At 41.5% G+C, this 19,088-nt stretch overlaps 1 protein-coding gene across 1 annotated transcript in view; it reads right to left on the reverse strand.

The window, feature by feature from the left end:
- LMAN1L (lectin, mannose binding 1 like) overlaps positions 1 to 18,088 on the reverse strand; it is a 42,550-nt gene extending 24,462 nt beyond the window's left edge. Inside the window, exons 1-7 of the mRNA XM_018558919.1 lie at positions 18,049 to 18,088; positions 15,258 to 15,359; positions 11,885 to 12,039; positions 10,934 to 11,041; positions 7,720 to 7,781; positions 5,908 to 6,007; positions 2,509 to 2,632 (exon numbers count right to left, since the gene is read on the reverse strand). Of these exons, the coding sequence (XP_018414421.1) occupies positions 2,509 to 2,632; positions 5,908 to 6,007; positions 7,720 to 7,781; positions 10,934 to 11,041; positions 11,885 to 12,039; positions 15,258 to 15,359; positions 18,049 to 18,088 (691 nt within the window). The remainder of the gene's footprint in view (positions 1 to 2,508; positions 2,633 to 5,907; positions 6,008 to 7,719; positions 7,782 to 10,933; positions 11,042 to 11,884; positions 12,040 to 15,257; positions 15,360 to 18,048) is intronic.
- Between the last annotated feature and the right edge of the window lie 1,000 nt (positions 18,089 to 19,088).

Below are 19,088 nucleotides of genomic sequence, written 5' to 3' on the forward strand. Positions count from 1 at the left end.
TATCAACAAAACCAACAGTTTAAATAATGCTGAAATGTGAAAGACACAACAGTAATGACAGTCCAATCAGAAGTGATATTTCAATTATTGATGGTGCCTGATGAGATGTCTTAGGTGCTGGATACTCCAACAAGAATATTTTCCTGCCATAGTTCCTGGCCACTTGAGAATTGCATATGTGAAGTGTGCAGATCCAGGAACTCAAGTACATGCATATCTGAGCTGTACAGTCTGCAAGAGAACATGTAAGGTTACAAAGCAGAACTGCGGTCAAATCAAATCTTAACATTTGCCCGGGGCAACCCCTGCACCAGTGGCGTCACAAGGGGGGTACGGCCCGCACCCGGGTGACACCATTGGAGGGGTAAACAGAAACAGGAACCATACCGCACTACTTACCGGGATTCCCACTTGATGAAGATGGGTGCTCGAAATGACTGCGGATGGGACCGCCACACATGAACAATAGAAAAATGTCACTAGCACACCATAAGTTGAAAAAGCTAAATATTTTATTGCCAATAGCTGTATCTCATTGGCAAGCGCTTTCGAGGCCTTGCAGGGTCCCCTTCATCAGGCTTAGAGATAACAGGGTTTGGCCTGGGTATCTAGGTATCAAGGGCCTCTAGGTATCTAGGCATCAAGGGTTATCTCTAAGCCTGATGAAGGGGACCCTGCAAGGCCCTGAAAGCGCTTGCCAATGAGATACAGCTATTGGCAATAAAACATTTTGCTTTTTCAACTTATGGTGTGCTGGTGACATTTTTCTATTGACCATTGGAGGGGTGACACCAAAATTACTGACACAGCGTCACCCCCTCTAAAAAGTCGTTCTTGGTCACGGGAGAAGGGGACCCGGCGGCATACCTGATCCCGCCGGGTGAACGTCCCCTCCTCTCTCTGCCGGCGTCCATCACCGAGATGGGCGCCGACAGGTATCAAAAAGATGGCCGCACATGCGTGATGACGTCACAATGACGCCACGTGACGTGCATGCGCAATGACGTCATGGTGGGGTGTTACCCGGTATCTGCTCCGGGTGACACTCAGCCTCGGGATGCTCCTGCCCTGCATTGCAAGGGTTAACTGCATGTTTTGTCTAGAGAGCTACAATAACAAAGTTATACTCACCTGAACCATAATCCTGGCTGGCACTTTGACTGCTCCCTTCAGCCTTACTCGCCCTCCACTCCAGTGGTCTTAGGTCCTGTAAGTCATCACATCCAATACAGTGTGCAGGACGTAACAATGCTGAGGGACATACCATTTCTGGGGCACAGGGGGAGAGAGGCGGGAGGAAGCGGTGTAATAGCAAGCCAGGGTCGCAGTTTTGATGAGTATAACTTTATTATTTTAGCTCCTTAACAAAAGGAACATTTAACCCTTGCAATGCGGGGATAGCCCCACTGCAAGGGTTAAGATTTTATTTGCCCGGAGTTCTGCTTTAAATCTTCAGTATCTACCAAGAGCAGACAATTTTGGTGGATCGCCTCTTTAAACTGTAATATATCAGATTGTGCGGTGCATAATGGATGAAGTGTAGTAACTCAGATTCACTAACCCTGAATTTGTATGAGTCAGGGAATGGCTACTACAATCACATAGTTCAATGTGTTCTCTGTAAAAATCATTCATTTTTCCTAAGCGACTGAAGTACACGACAGCCAACCATGATCTGGGATCTGTATCATATCACCATTAGATAGGTATAAGGCATACAGACTATTGTTAAACTACATTAGGAAACAGAGTGTTCAAGGCTTTCTAATACTCTCCTGAACAGGTGAGTGGCCTAGAAAAGCCCCATGATCCATTCTACATTGCACACCAAGAGTTCTGCAAGTGGTTTGACGTTCATGAATTGACAGAACCCCTTTAAACAACATTTTGTTCATGTATAATAAGTAGGGTTGCACAGATACCAAGTACAGTACTCGGTACAAGTACGAGTACATGTACCGATACTTTTGAGCTCCAAGACTACACTAGAGACAAATTCAAAAATTAGGAGGCAGCTGTCATTTGTAAGGAGCACACGGAGCTCCTGGAATTTGTACATCTCTGTTTTAATGTACGATTTTGTTTTTATAAATATAAATAAAGGGATGCACAGATACCAGATTTGCGAGTACGAGTACTGGTACTTGCCGAGTACTTACAAGTACGAGTACTGGTACTTGCCGAGTACTTACAAGTACGAGTACTGATACATTTTTGTTTATTGTCATGTGACAGTTTTTCTAAAACAATACAGACTAATGATTTCAGGACAGTGGTGGAGTGCCAGAGCCAGGTCCCCACTGCAACCGCTGCAACCCTGGTAGTTCTCATGAAAATGCCAAGTATCTGCACTGGTACTCGAAAAGTATCTGTGCATCCCTAATAATAAGTGTGTGTGTGATGAATATATCATTTGTATACAATTATGTGAATTATCATACACTGTAACACAATACTACAAATCTTTTTGATTTTTTAAAATGAAACATTTTGTTGCCCATAAAATACCAGCAAGTGCTGATGTAGCTGCGGAGACTCCAAAATATCCAGTGGATGGGAGTACCACGTTGTGAACTACTGCACAAACTTCGTACGCGCGGTTGTTTGGAGATAACCCAGTGTACACAGATATCTGAAAACAAGTGCATCTGTAAGTCATAGAGTATTCACTGAAAGCATTTTATAAAGCTGGTAAACGCATGCACAGTGGTTGTGTTTGCAGTGTAAAGTGTATGTACAGTCAACTACGAAATATAAATCTGTATTTCTATATTGAATTCCCGTAAGTTCTATCCCACTCCTAATAACCATACTGGACTAGAAGTAAACTTACTTATTAAAGATGTCCATAGGATGCACTACAACTCAATGTCTGAACAATGTAACATCATCATTCTTTGCTGGAAGGAACGCATGATGGGATATGTATTCTTTAAAAAGTGAGATTGTAGCACATGAAGCAGCAGGGAAAGAGATGCAAAGCACAATGGGAATCCAGGAAGTTGATCAAAGTAATGGGCAGACAGGAAGTTGATGAAAGTGATGGGCAGACAGAAGGCAGCACTCACTACATAAAAGGGATTTTTACAAGTATTCTTTGATTGCATTATCAAAAACAAATGCAGTATGTGTTCCTATTACAATGCTGATGTTATAACAGGATAGTGTATGCTGGGACTTTACAACTCCCTTCAAGGAGAACTATGAGGTGAGTGATTTTCACTCAACCTCGTAGCTCTAGATAGGCAGAGCCAGCTGTCAATCATGCAGCTGGGTGGATCTCAACAGTAATGTCAGGATCGGTCCCGGCTGCGGCGGTCTCAGTATACTACGAGCTGTAGCTTGCGATATACTGAGCTTTGGGTCAAGGGAGGACGCTAGTTCATGTCCTCCCGTGAAAAACACTTACCTCATAGTTCTCCTTTAAGTAAATCTGAAAAAAGCTGCACACCTTAATGTGACACTAAACTCAGAAGTTAAACCTTAAAAATGCGTTCAAGTACCTTAACTATTAGCAAAGATGTAGCTTGTGTATCACTCAGCTGTAAATCCTCAAATCATCTCTGAATTGGTGCTGACACTGTCCTTCCTTCTGGAGGGTGGCTACTTGTGTTCCCAATGGCCCCTGTGTGTGTTGTAAAGTAGTCACCGCTCCAAGCTCACTCCTGTGATGGACTACAATCTCACGTTTAGTTGCCTCATTTGTTTTGAGAATGGAGTCCATCATGGGGGCAAGTTTGGAGCGGTGGCTACTTTATAACACACACATCTGGTTTAGTCCCATGTTTTAGAAAACATGATTTGGGTTCTCATCATGCAATTCAAATTTCCACCATACCTGTTACTATTTTTGATGCTTTTAAATTATTTTATAATCTTTCTTCATGTAGAAGCTGTATTGTAGCTATGTTGGATTCTGGATATGTGTATTGTAATCGTATTTCTAGGAGAGATACAGTGCAATCAGATGTGTAACGTGACTCCCTGCCACTACCTTTTCTACCATTTTACTAAGTGACCACTAGGTGGCAGTCTTGTGTAACTAAATGGATCATCCTCACAACCACATGACTGAAATACCCTTTTTACGTCCCAGACATTTTTCAAAATTAATAGCAGCTGAGCTTTTAAAACCAGAAAACTGAAATATTGTTTTATCAACTATCACTTTACATATTCATATGTTTTGCTAATGATGTGTTAAAAAAAAGTCCCCAAGACTTATACATTTTTAAAAGTCCAGGAAGGCTTTTTAAATATAAATCAAAGATTTGAATTAGAATATCACACAAGGGTATATTTTACAATTACTAATTGGATTCAAACTGTTAGCTAGGACATTTAAAAAATAAAAAGGTGAAATAATTTGCAACAACTTCATCAAATCGCGCCCTCCCCCTCCCCCCAAAGAAAAAAAACGGCTACACTCATCACCAATTATGACCATAACCTGAGGCCCATGCCGGTCCAGAAAATTGTCCCACATCCTGATCGTCTCCCTGCAGTGAGCGGTGGCTGTCAGTCACTGCTCCCTGCAGGGATTCCTCCCTCCCCTCTCCTCCAGCACTGAGTGTCGGAACGAACGGGGGAGGGAGCGGGCACAGCTGGCTCTGCCTCTAGATAGGCAGAGCCAGCTGTCATTCAGCCTGCTGGGTGGATCACGACAGTATTGTCGGTATCCTTCCTGGCTGCGGCGCTCAGTATATAGCGAGCTATTTCTTGCTATATACTGAGCTTTGGGTCACAGGAGGAGGTTAGTACACTAAACTGAAATATGGGGAAAAACACTTACCCCATAGTTCTCTTTTAAACAGCCCTAGGGGCTGTATAGCAACATACTGCTTGCAATGGGGAGTGGTCATTGGTCAGCGCAGTGACCAGGCTGACCAGTGTGAATTCTCTATCTCACTGATCAGCACAGTCACTTGGTGCACTGACCAATGACCGCTCCCCATTGCAAGCATTATGTTGCTATACAGCCTTTTGTGAAAAGGTGAACTAACCCTTCAAAGAATACAAATGCCTCTGGTATTTAGACAATATCTGCTTATCCCAGCTTAAAGTACATATTGTGGGGAAGATTCACTGACTCTATTTGCCCCAGTGACCACTGATTTTGGTACAGAAGGTGATAGGAAGACCCAAACGTAATAGTTGTCACAGAAACAGGAGCTGACACCTGTTCCAACTGTCTAAGAGGAAATATACCTCACTGTGAAGAGATTTTCTCTGAAGTGAAGGAAATCTCAATGGGACAATAGAAGGGGGGGAAAAAAACATTCCCTTCTCTATCTAAAGCTAAAAAAAAATATATGGTCAGTGTATGCATCAAAGTGCTCTGATCACCCCAAAATACACTGCCTGGGCAAAAAAAAAAAATCACACGCTCTAATATTTTGTTGGACCGACTTTAGCTATGATTACGGCATTCTCCATGGCATCATTTCGATAAGCTTATGCAATGTCACCCCTACAGAGTTGCATTCATTTTTCACCAAGATCTTGTAGTGATGATGGGAGAGTCAGACCACGGTGTAACGTCTTCTCCAGCACATCCCAAAGATTCTCAATGGGGTTAAGGTCTGGACTCTGTGATGGACAATCCATGTGTGACAGTGATGTCTCATGTTCCCTGAAACACTCTTTCAGAATATGAGTCCAGTGAATCCTGGCATTGTCATCCTAGTATATGCCCGTGCCATCAGTTAGAGTGTAATAACTCATTGCCAGATGAAATGTATTAATCACTGCAGTAATTATCCGATGGAAGACTCTTACCTATTTGCTTAGCTAAATCCAGGTGGTGACTTTTTCTGGCCAGACAGTGTTCTTGTAATTGATATATAAATATGTACATATTACTTATGAAGTATAATAGTTATTTGTTATCATTATGTTATGTCTTACCTGCAGTGTTTTTTTGTAATATGTTATCTTTGCCCTAAATGGCCGAATTGTATTGCGAAAACTGGTAACACAAGTTCCCAATGCTTGACTCGAACCATCGCTATAGTGGGAAAACAAACATTGCTCATTGAAAAGAAACTTTACCCACCAATTTATTGTCTCCCAAAACAGTTACTTTAACCACTTGATGACCGCTGTGTTTACACCCCCTTCCTGTCCAGGCCACTTTTCGATATTCAGCGCTGCAGTACTTTGACTGACGTTTATTCCATCATGCAACGCTGCACTGAAATTAATTTTATACCATTTTGGGGACAGATAAAGCTTTATTTTGGTGGTATTTAATCACCACTGGGTTTTTTTTTTTTTTTTACTATATAACAAAAAAGTACCAAAGATTTTAAAAAACCTGTTTTCCCTACGTTATGTTAAAAATCATTTATTGTTACCCATACTTTTGGTAAAACATAAAAGACGGGGTCACGTCAGGTAAATAGACACCAAACACGTCAAACCATAAAATTGCGAACACCCGCAGAATCGCAAAAAACGACCACACCCAAAATTGGCCATAGGCGACACTAAAAGCTTTACCGTTCATCAATTTAGTGTTAGCAGTGATTGATGGCCCTAAACTTATTGCTCAACATGTGTGGCATAATGGGCGCAATCGTTGTTTTTGTACAGAGGCGCACTAAACGCATTTTTGGGCGTGTATGTGGGGGTGGGGGACTTTAAAAACATTTTTGTGGGGTTTTTTTGTGTGTGTGTAAATGTAATTTTTCTTTAACTAATTTTTCAACTTTTTTTTTTTTTACACAACTTTATTGTTATCACATAGGGGGCTAAGCGAGAGGTAAGGGGGGCGCACACGAAGGTACTACATTACGAGCGATCGGGTGTCTCTACAGACACCAGACCGCTCTCTACAGACACCAGACCAGCCATCGTTGGCTGTTTCATATCTTGATAGTTTCCAACTAGTGCGTGCCAGGCGGCACGTACGAGTGGGCACAAAGGACATTTTAAGACGCCCACCCGCATCAACTATGACACCAGGCATTTGAGAGGTGAAATATGCACACTGGCAACTAAGACAGTTGGCATGCCTTTAACCACCTCCTGTCCGTCGAACGAAGGGAAGCGGTCAGACGGGAGGTGGTTAAAGGCATGCAAACTGTCTCAGTTGCCAGTGTGCGCATTTCACCTCTCAACCAAACTTTTAAGCCCTCAAATGGCTGGTGTCATAGTTGATCACGTGTGTAGCGCCATGGCAACTCCAAATAGAGGCTAAGGCCTCCTTTACCCGGGGCAATCTGGCATTCTTGCAGCAAGAACCTACAGATTCCTGCGGCAGTAATACCAGGTGTCCCCATTCAGATGCAGTTAATAACCGAGTAACAGCAGCTGCATCTGTCAGCGGCAGTCCACATGTAATTGTATGTTATATGATTATATGTGTTTGGAATAAATGACTGCCGCTGGACCCATGATAGATTTGGGACACCTGCGGCAGGAATTCACAGGTTCCCGCCAGAGGAATCCTAAAACGCACAGTGTGAATGAGTCCTAAGTCAAAGTGAAACTACAGTAGAGAAAGATCAGGTCCCATCCCCTGTTAGACATCTGTATATTTAGGCCCGGAGTGCAACTTTAATAGTATGACTGAGCTACTAAAAATCACCTTAGACCTATTGGTGCTTCCTCTCTGCTGTCAGATCAAATGCTGATCACAGTAAAAAGATGACATTCTAAGATTTGAACACAGAAAGAGATAATAAATCATATAATCATTTTATCAACACTACATACCGTAAATGATCATACTGAAGTTTGCCATTGTTCCCCACAATCACTATTGCTGGGTTATTTCCCTGGGAGAAAGAAAGCATTAAACTGCAGATTTGGTTAACAATTGTGAAATAAAAGGAAAAGAAATGTATGAAAACACAAATGAGGCAAAGAAAACAAAGTTCGTTGTTTTAACCCCTTAATAACGAAGGTAAAAAACAAACCTTTACACTCAAACGCAGTTTTGCAACATTAGCAAGTGTTTGTAAAACTGTACATATCCTTGCAACTACTCAGTGTATCCAGATAAATTATACTTTCTTTTGTTCAGGACAAATTGGGCCTTCATTCGATGGTAATGTTAACCCCTTAAGGACCAAGGCTTTTTTGTTTTTTGCACAGGTTATAATCCACATTTTAGGCCTGAAAATTACTTCAAATCCCCAAACATTATATATTTTCTGAAAGCCAATATATGTTGCACAATATTAGCGCAACTTATTATCAAATCCAAAAAGGCATCCCATGTGATAGCATATCGGCAGTGACAGGTACTCTTTAAGGTGATACTGGGGGTCCAAAAAAAACCTAGTGTCATCTTTCCACTCTAAATAAGCTATTGAAGTGCAGTTCACACTTCAATAGCTTATTGTTCAGTTTGGGGAGCCGAACAATGAGAGCTCAGGTACCGGACGTGATGCAATGCACATCGCTCCCGGTCCCACAGAACGGGGAGGAGATCAGCGAACGTAAGTTCACCAATCTCCTCCCCAGCTTCCAACTGGCAACAGACATGCCAGTTCCAGGCCTGCAGGAGGGGCAGTGGAGCCTGGGAAATAAGGCGGGGGCGGGGGGGGGGCACTTTACCGGCCCGCAGGAGCGATCTGGCGGCAGCCGAGTCTATTTAAAAACCCTTAAGGACTCATGACGGAATAGTCGCATCATAGGTGATTAAGGGGTTAATGGATATCTTTTACGCTTGTTTTACTGTGAAATGAAACCTGACCCAAAATTGTAACAAAATGTTTTTACATTTTATCTGTATATCTCTTACTATTACTACCCTGTTTCCCTGAAAATAAGACCTACCTCAAAAATAAGACCTAGTACTATTTTTTGGAATTGCTAAAATATAAGACCTACCCCGAAAATAAGACCTAGTTGTTACCATTGCCAGGGCTGGTGGTGGCATAAGCGGGAACCTGAAGAGCCGCGGGAGAGAATCAGCGGTGGCAATGAAGCCAGCACTAGAGGAAGCGAAGCAGCACCGGAGTTAGCAGAGCCGCATAAGCTGATGCTTCCTCTATAGAGCCGACTCCTGTCACAGGCGGAGTAATACCAAATGCACTCCGCCTTTGAGGAATCGATATTGAAAGTGTGCTTCGCTTTTTCTGGTTACCAAATTGCTCTTGGAAAGGTACGGCACCCCTGATTGCCCTGATCACCCTATTATTAACTTTGCCATTTTGGATTATTTAATTTGGATTTGCATTAACTTTGGATTGTTATACATTAAAAAAATAAATAAGACCTACCCCGAAAATAAGACCTAGTGTGTTTTTTTTGAGCCAAAAAAAATATAAGACAGTGTCTTATTTTCGGGGAAACACGGTATGACCCACCACTGAAAAACAACCCAAAATAAACTCTCCTATTTCTAGAACGCATGGGGATACCACAAATGTGTGCGATATTTGTTATTTGTGCTCGTAGTATAGCCCAGAAATAATAGTGTGCATTTTACCTTCAGAGAGGGCAATCTATCCAAGTTGACTGTCACACTGATCAGGTCATTGGGAGCCTGTCCATAGAGCTTCCGATTGTCATTCTGAGCAGGATTTGTTGGTGACAGTGTAGTCACAGTGTTGGGTGGGCAATTAATAGTATACAGGATTTCTATAGCGCCAGCAGTTTGCACAGCGCTTTACAATATAAGGAAGACATTACAAAACAAGACAAGATGGTAAGGAGGGCCCTACCTGTGAAAGCTTACAATCTAACATTGAGTCCCCTCCCGACACAAACACATACAGTATATGAGGCAGCACAGAATAAGGTACACCCAGTGCTGTCACATATATACGTACGGAAAGGGGTTAAATTAAGTGTAAAATAAAGCAAATAAAGTCAGTATACGTAAAACTAGTTGCACAGTTACAGGTGAATGACACTACTAGGCTGTTTTTATCCGGTTGATTGACAGCAGCACAATATGGACAATCGAGTTTATTGCCCTGTAACAGCTTCTACCCCAACATGAAATCTGACGGCTCCTACTGCAGCAAGAGTGTCACTCATTCTGTAGTGTTCTCTGTAATACCAAATCAATACAGATGGCAGCAGGGAGCAGGAGGGCCTGTTGTGATGACTGCAGCTGGCAAGGAAGTACAATACAGAGATCATGCTACTGGATTCCCTGAAAGATATAAGAAGCAAGTGTATGGTTCACTTTTTTGTGGACTGAACCCTTAATTTCCCCTGATCCATTCAGAAAGACTGAGCAGCATTGCAGCCAAATGGAAAAGTCCTACACATAGTATTGCCCAGGTCCCAGTAATGAGACCCATAACAAAGTACTATTGGATGGGTATCCAGAACATAAAGGGAAATACAAAGGCTACCACTGCTCAACTACTTCTGAAAATACTAGTTGCCTGGCTGTTGTGTTGGCCCCATGACAAATACTTTTTGAGCCTCTGATTCATTGGATAGGTGTCTCAGAAAGTATTGAATCCAGAGACTGCAAGGCTGCTAGTATTATCAGAATGCGTACAGCACTGGTTCTGTGGGGACTTCCCTCAATATGTTTCCTTTAGTAGTTTAATGAGTGTTCTAATAAACAATTTCTATACTATAGCCACTTATAGCCAGTCAGGGCCTTCTGTTATTCTGTCCCTTTATATTGTGGCTAATTAGTGGAAAGTACTTCTAAAAGTCATTTATAAGTGTGGATGAGCTAAGTTTGTAAGTTAATAGAGTGCCCTTCAGTGCTCTTGCCATCTATAGGCAGCATAAATGGGAGTACGGGCTGTAGCAAGTTCAACTGGCTGTAGCTTTAAACAAGTAGACTTTAGCAAGTTCAACAAATGTCTATGTGCTTAGTGCCTAACTAAGACCCAGCATCGTAAAAAGTAATTCATTATCACACACGTCATATGTGGTATGACATAGCAGAATGCTCAAATACCTTGTTATATACTTTCATTAAAATTGTAATTTAAACTATTGTTCTTACCTTGAAATCATGATCAAATGTGTCAAAAATAATCCCCAATCCATCCCAGTGATCAGAAGAGCCATACACTGGACCCAAGTCTCCTGGTTTCCTAGTATACCACAGAGCCTAGAATTGACCATAGTATTGGCAGTCAGTAGTGGAAATGAAGCGGCAGTATAAAACAATGTCCTCCCTTCACACTGGAAACCAATTATCTACACTAAGGGCTTGTTCACACCAAATGCAGACCAGATCTGCATGAGTTTTTTGCCGTGTTCAGGGCCGTTTTTAGTTTAAAATGGGCTTTCAGTGCGTTTGCATGTGTTCCAGAGCAGGAAAAATAGAGCGTGCTGCAGTTTGGACGCAGTTTTGATCCGGTCTGTAACTGCTCTACTCCTGGAACGCGCTTGGTGTAAACAAGCCCTAAACTGGTGCTCAGATGTGGATGATCCAGCCAGCATATCATATATGCATGTTTCTGCTGGCATGAGCAAACACGGGTCTAAGACCTTGCTGAAAGTTAAACACACTTTTGACATCGTCTAACCCACTCCAGGCCAATGCAGTAAAAGGAACTCAGGAAGGAAAAGGAAGTCAGCAGTGTTCTGCTGTAACTGCTGTACCACCCAGTGCTTTTAAGGCAGTGTGGAAACGATGGTCAAAGTGACCACATTTTTTATGTCTGGTGGTGTACCTAATATTATTAATACAAAGCCCCTTAATATTTTTTTTTTATAGAAGTGGTTCTATAATACCACCATCCTTTTGTTTTTTTTTTTCTTTTGTAATAGTCTAACGTCTCATGTGGTGGATGGCATTTACAAAATTCTCTCATGCAGCAAAGAGGCTAGAACTGACCCCCCAGAATCTATTTGTGATGTTCTAGTGCAGGTAAATAATGAAAACAATTCTGGTTGCCTGCAGTGGGCAAGTATTATTATTAATAATATTTCAACTCCTTGATCTCACCATTCCTTCCGCTCCATTAGGCCCGTGTCCTGAGATCCTAATAGATACCTCCATTTCCCAGTTGGTAAAATTGGAAGTGCTTCTGGTCCATACTGATCCCTTGTGGTTTTTTATCGATGGAACAAGGCGAATTTCATCTGGACCAGCAATTGCATCTGTAACAATGAGAATATGTGGTTACCCAAACACAAACAGTGCTACACAGGAATGTGAATCTAAAAGGGAACTATAATCTTTAAAATATAGATATTAAATACGTTCCGGTATCTCAAGCTTTTCAAAGTTACAAGATCAAGTCAAAGGAAACACCGAGGCTCTTGATCTACCCAATATCCGTTTATAAATGTTTGCTCTTATTTCCTGGTACAAAACCTTCAGCTCGAGAGCCACATATGGCTCTTTTGTTATGTACTAGTCAGCCCTAGGGGCCCAGCAGCCCAGTCCCAAGTTTGACTTGCCTAGGTGCTTACTCAAGCACATTGAAGGGAAATATTCCTTAAACTGGGTTTTTCTAGCTAATTGATGTTGGGTGATTCCTTTCACAAGTCCTTATTTCTTCTGTGTTGTCCATTCTTTTTTCTATTTTGTGTATATTTTTCACTGACATTTTATAATGGATGATGCTTAAAGGAATATCAGATGTGGTGTCAATAATATTTTAGTGGGATTGTAGGGTACACTGAATTGTACAGTGACATTAATCACAGTGAGCTACAGCAGTTCCAGTATTGGGTTCCTAGTCTCTGACAGTCTTCTGCAGCATGTGCCAAGTCCTGTACCATGCATGACTGCAGTCTTTGGACACCTTCTGTAGCATTCCAAAGGTCTCTGAACATCTACTGTAGTATGTTCAGTCTCTGACTGTTCTTTGTTTTATAACATTCACTGGAAGAGTTAACCCGCACTGCAAGGGTTAACTGCTTATTTTGGTCTAGGGCCTATATTAAAGATGATATACGTGCCTGATGCTCGGTTCCGCCTGGCTGTTAGACCAGTTCCCATAGCCTTTTCACCCCCTTTGCTTCGGCGTTCATCATCCTATCTAATGCAGGTCCCTATACACGCATTAGCCATGAGGACATCAATATCTAGACATTCCGCAACCGGAGCAGAATGCTCATCTCTGCAGGACAGGGGATGAGGTGAAAATATCGTCTGTATTCTAGCCCCTAGAGGAAAAACAAGGTTAACCCTGGTACTGCTGGGGTAGGCCCACTGCATGGGTTAACTTTGTTAATTCCTGGAGTTTTCAACTCCATCTGTGGGCAAAAATGTAGTGGTCCAGCAGATGTAAATATAAAATTGCCCTTCAATCATGTCTAGAGTGTATGTATGTAGCTAGTGAGAGGCTGCAGGGAATAGGCAGCACTGAGATGCAACAAAGGATGAAAATAAAGGTGCAAACTGTATCTGACTTTCAAGGGTAATGTGTGTTTTAAAAAAATAAAAAACTTGAAAGGAAGCCTATGCTGATTTGCTGACTTCTTCTGAAAGCGCTAGATGCCTGGCTGTCATGTTGATCTGATGGCTTCCATTCTTTCAGGATGCATGCAGATCAGGTGTTCTGACTTCATTTGTTACATTATTACTTAAATGGGGAAGAGGGGGAATGGGTAGAAACGGTGTTTAAAAGGAGAGTGCCACACCCCTGGTTTTATGTTGGAAAAAAGAGGGTATTTGAGATTGGGGTTTTTTAGGCACTCGAGACAATAGTGTAATATAAAAATTAGAACTTTTATTCAATACATGATTAAAAAGACGAGCTCATATTTATAAAAAAGAGAGAAAGCCGATTCAAGGGGAACACCAACAAGCTCCACCAGAATCCTGAATTATGACTAATTGTAGTCACATAAATATATTATTAAATTCATGCAAACAGATTTTTAATTGTAGGTCGCACCCCCTACATTCTGGTTGGCATATCCTAGTTGACTAGACAGCCAAGAAGTTTAATCATAGTATTTGACATCGAATCAAGATGGAACAAAGGATATTATTGGGTGTATGCGACCATCCATTACCTCTAATTGTATTTGGTATGGCCCTTGGAAAAAGGTGATTGTTAGACACAGTTGGTTCAAGGTTGCTATCCTAACAATGGTTTATAGTCTCTTTGTCGAGTCAACTGGCCATGTCAACCATTAACAGTCACTAGTGCGTTGCTGCATATTATATTGTATACAAAGTCTCAAAGAGAGGTATAATCTCGCAGTTTTTTGAATTCAGGAGATTGGGACTGGTGGAGTAGCGACAACGCGTTTCGCCACGCTTCCTCAGGTCTGAGGGTGTTCTAAATTAAATTAAAAGTCAACTGGTTAATGTCTAATTAGAGATGGTGTCAGTAGATATAATTATATAGTGAGGGAATCAAATGCACTCTAATGTCCAAAGTGTATCATCCAACAATTACATACTCATTAGTCGGTAACAACATCATTTGTTACATGCTTGCTTCAGATCAATGTCTCCGAATGTACTGAAGTCAGGGAACTGGCATTATTGAAACTAGCATTTTCAGATGGTTTGCTAACCCTCTTGGTTTCTCTAAGCGTAGGAAACCTGTACCAGTGCTAAATTGTATTTCTAAAAATTAAATTCGCCAGGCCGCCATGCTGATCCTTTGGCTTCAATACTTTGCTAACCCAGAGTCAGTGACCTACAAATAAGATGCAGACAAACTGTTCTTCAGCTGCTGGATATTTGCTTTGCGTCAGTCACTCAGAAAGCATGGAAGTCAGGGGTTTAGCATGACAACCAAGCAACCAGCATTTTTACTCAACAATGGCAGTCCCCATATTTACTTGATGTAAGTTTAAATGACCGCACTGTTCTAGAACACTGAAGATCTTTGATTGGTTAATAGCTTTTTGCTAAAAATGATCGAGTGCAGTAATCAATAGCAACCAATCAGAAGCAAAGGGCAAGTGAAGGAATATTTTTTTTGCCATGCATGACTGCAGAGCCACTCAATATTGTATAACAAACATGTAAGTCAATCACATATGGACAAACTGATATTCAAGAGAGGGAAATAATAATTTTAAAAAAGCATACCGACAATGTGCACAACAATCACACTATGAAATGTGTTCAAAAGAATTGGCACAAATGAAAATAATGACATATGTTTGAGAGAAGTGATGTGGATTCTAGCATACCAATTAAACTAATTGTACTCTTGAGATGATAGAGTACGTTTTAGACAGTCCTTTAAAGTTGTGTTGTCTTTGTATGCATAACAAATAAATACATAAATCAAAAATAACACAAATGTTATCCATCTGAAACATAAAATGATTAAGAAGCAGCTTTCTACCAGATTAGAAAAGAGGAGCATTTCTGACCCTTAACCATTGTAGAAGGAAATTACCTCCAAGTTTTTCCCAGAAAGGCAAAGTTCCATCAGGTAGGGTGATATGAGGACCTTTGAAGCTGTATTTATATTCAAATGTTCGGTGTGCAGGAACTTCCTCTGTGAGGACATAGCAAGACAAGCCAGAAAGAAGCAATATTAACCTGGTAAGAAACATATTGAGGTGAGAGGAGAGGCTCAGTAATGGGAAGAGTCACAATGGACTGGCAGAAGGACATGGAGGAGGGTGAAAGTTGTAGCAGACCAGGCACCTGCTGATTGGTCCAGCAGACCAGTTAGCAGGAGGACAACAGCTGTACATTCCCATACTATTTCACAGACTTGACTGTATTCATTCACAATGCAAATATCATTTCAGACCACCACCAAGTAACATTTTAAACAGTTTTTGTATGGAATACCATAATCTGCCCATTGTTTCTTATTTGTATGATACTTAATTGAAGTGAACCTGTGCTCAGATAATGCACACTAAAGTATTTACATATTCTGAACAAGCAGTAAAAATGTGATTGTTTTTGTACTTACCGTAAAAACTATTTCCGGGACTCCATTGAGGGACACAGGAACTCAGACACTGTCGCGTTATACTGCTGGCAACAGGAGGATGGGACACTGGCAAGCAAAAAAAAAAATTGTAGGCCAGTCCAGTATAACCATTTCTACTCCCAGCATTCCACAGTTTTGTTGTACAGCAGTACCAAGAGTATGATCCTAAACACAGAGGGGTGTCCCTTAAATTACTCCAAGAAATGAATTTTACGGTAAATACAAAAAATCCAATTTTCTTTCTCTTTCATTGAGGGATACATGAATTCATAGACTATAGGGACATTGAAAAGCGGTCCAAGTGAGGGGTGGACAACAGCAACAAAACACTAACAGGCACACAAAAAACAACAGAACTAGGGACTAACTGCAACTCAAAGAGCCATTTGAAGGACCTTATGCCTGAAGGTGGCATCAGATGAGGCCTGGCCATCCACCTGGTAAAGCTTAGAGAGCATGTGAACAGAAGACCAAGTGGCAGCCTTGCATACCTAGCAAACTGTTGGCTAATGCCAAAATGCGATAACAGACCTAGTAGTTTACGGAAACAAAAGGGAGGAACCCAATCCTTAAGACCATAAGCTTGAATGATTGTGTCTCAGCTACCTAGAAACTGTGGAACGAGAAGCTGATTCTCCCTTATGGGAACCATCGGTAATGACATTGATAGTCAGTCTAAAGGTGCTCACACACCTTACAATTATCTGCAGATTTTCTGTGGTCAGATGGAAGAAGTGCAACAGATTGGCCCAGGTGGAGATTACTCCATTCACACAGTTAAGTGTAGATGAGGAATCTGTTGCACCTTTTCCATCTGACCACAGAAAATCTGCAGATAATTGTAAAGTGTATGGCCAGCTTTACTAATGGAAGTGGTGGCTGTGAGGTAAACTTGCAGAGCCTGAACTACATCTAGGCAATGGAGGGAGATCCCCTTCTGATGAAGTGGGGCCAGAGAGGGGCAGAAGAGTGATGTCCTGGTTGAGGTGAAACGCTGAAACCGTCTTAGGATGGAAAGAAGTTCTGGGCCCCATTACCACCTTGCTCCTATGTAAAACCAGGGGCATCGCTCCATGGGTGAGTGCCCCAGGTCTGGCACCATGACCCCACATTTTTTTCCCCCTGAAAATGTTAACCATGCTCTGGTGGTTGGTGGCTTCTAGTGGCTCCTGCCAGCATGCCCTACATCTGTCAGAAGTCAGAGCCGAGGGAAGCTCTCCAAAACTCCTCCTCAGCTCTGTGCTACACAAGTCTGACAGGCAGGGGGGGTCCCCATTTTGCAGCAAAAAAAAAAACAAGCTGCAGGGAAATGTATTTACCAGCCTACAATATAAATAGTCTTTTTTTTTTTTCTTTGTAAATGTCACGTTTCCTTTGTGTACATTCTACAGATATGCCACTTCAAATGCAGGTTTAGAGCATCAGTTAAATTGGTTTATTGTTTGGAAACTGATTTGTTTTACCTGTGTGAGGTTTGACCTTCTAGCTTCACATCCTGTGTGCCAACGCACGGAGAGCCATTGGATATACCTTTAAATATATGTGAACCTAATTAGGAATTTGTTTTACATTAGATCACATTCCCCTAAGTTTCTTTACTACAAATCTCCAAAAACAAAGGCTGTGGTTTACACAACTTATCAGCTCAAGCTTCATTGAACCCACTTCCTATGGTTTCAAAGATCCGCTGCTTGGAGGTGTCTCATCATGATGGCCTGGCGACCAAGGGGAATCCTGCAGTGAATAGTGCCAGCAGAGCTGGAGTTGGGTGCTCACACATCATTACGTGAGTGTTACACTGTCCAATAAGCAGCATCTCCCATTGCCACCAGAGGATAACAGGAAGGACCCATAATGTCACAAGAGCAGGTAGAAGGAAAAAAAAAGGGTATGTATAATTTTTTTTTGTGTGGGGGAGGTGGAATAAAAAAAAAAAAACAGCTGGGCTTTCACTGATAACACCCTTGCTTTTCATAAAAAAAAAAAAAAAGCTACTCACTGGCAGCAACCTTAGGTTCATCTGAGCAATAATCACTCCTTCCCTGAAAAGATACATCGAGTCAATGAGAAGGGGAAATATGAAGAAAAGAATGTGTGCAGCCAAAATCCAGACCTCCTTTGTAGATATTCCACAAACTATTGCATTTACCCTGCTGCAATAAAAACAAATACAGAGCTTACTACAGAAATCCTCTATGTACAATACCGTTCTAGCACTGAAATCTATAAGGCTGATTACCTATGTGCTGGATGACTTTAGGTAAAATACCTGCTGACATTCTGCCTGCTTAGTCCTTCCCAACCTGCAGAAGAGAATCAGGCTTCATTCACACTTGCCACTTGTGTTTTTGTCTTCTATATGCAGAGGAAAATTTGCAGGCTAGATGCTGTGTTTATGCTTCTAGATGATTTAAATGCAGTGTGTTTACACGCTTGTGTTTATATGCATCTGGCACCAAAGCATAAAAATGTGCTTACGTGCATTTACATGTGTTTTGGTGCGTTTAGAAGCTCAAAATAGTTATATATGTTTACAAAAGCTTTTTAAATGCATATGAAAGTGTAACCCTGTTTTGGGGGGTGGGGGGGTAAATGAAACTGCCCTCTCCAAACAGGCTATGGCGCTAACCTGCAGGTAACTATGTGAGCCAGAGCCTTCGCTAAATAGAAGAATGGGTTTAGACAATAAATTTGGCAGTGCCTCGACCTAGAACAGGGCTCCTGCATATGAGGAGGTGTACCCTTCCTAGGAAATTGACTAGTGACTTAAACAAGATAACTCAAAGCAGAAGTACTACTGCTCCCAGCATAGATTTCTACCAGAAATATATGTAGTCACACCAATATATATATTTATAATGCAAGCTTTATATAGATCAAACAGATAATGTTACATACGATACAAACACGAATATTCAGGGATGACAAATAAAATGATCATATGTCCTATAAGAATGGTGCACCTATATCCGGGTATATGTATATATATATGCAGTCACTTTATTTGGATACCTCCAAATGTGGATTGCAGCAATGTCCAGTTGCAGGGGCCCCTGGTGAGATTATTTTTAGGCAGAGTCCAATCCGGCTTGAGAAGACGCAATGCTGGAGCAGCAGCAGATGAATGCACTTCTTGAGGAGACCATCTGGAATGCGTCACCTATAAAGTAAAACAGACCTGTCTATTCTATCTCTTGGTCCCTGTTCTAATTCTAGGCTATCAATACAACCGGGCCTCTAACTGTCTAAGCGGCCATCGGATGCCTAACCTACCTCTAC

This window comes from Nanorana parkeri, unplaced genomic scaffold (assembly GCF_000935625.1).
Source record: "Nanorana parkeri isolate BGI_ZX_2015 unplaced genomic scaffold, ASM93562v1 scaffold369, whole genome shotgun sequence".
Taxonomy (NCBI): domain Eukaryota; kingdom Metazoa; phylum Chordata; class Amphibia; order Anura; family Dicroglossidae; genus Nanorana; species Nanorana parkeri.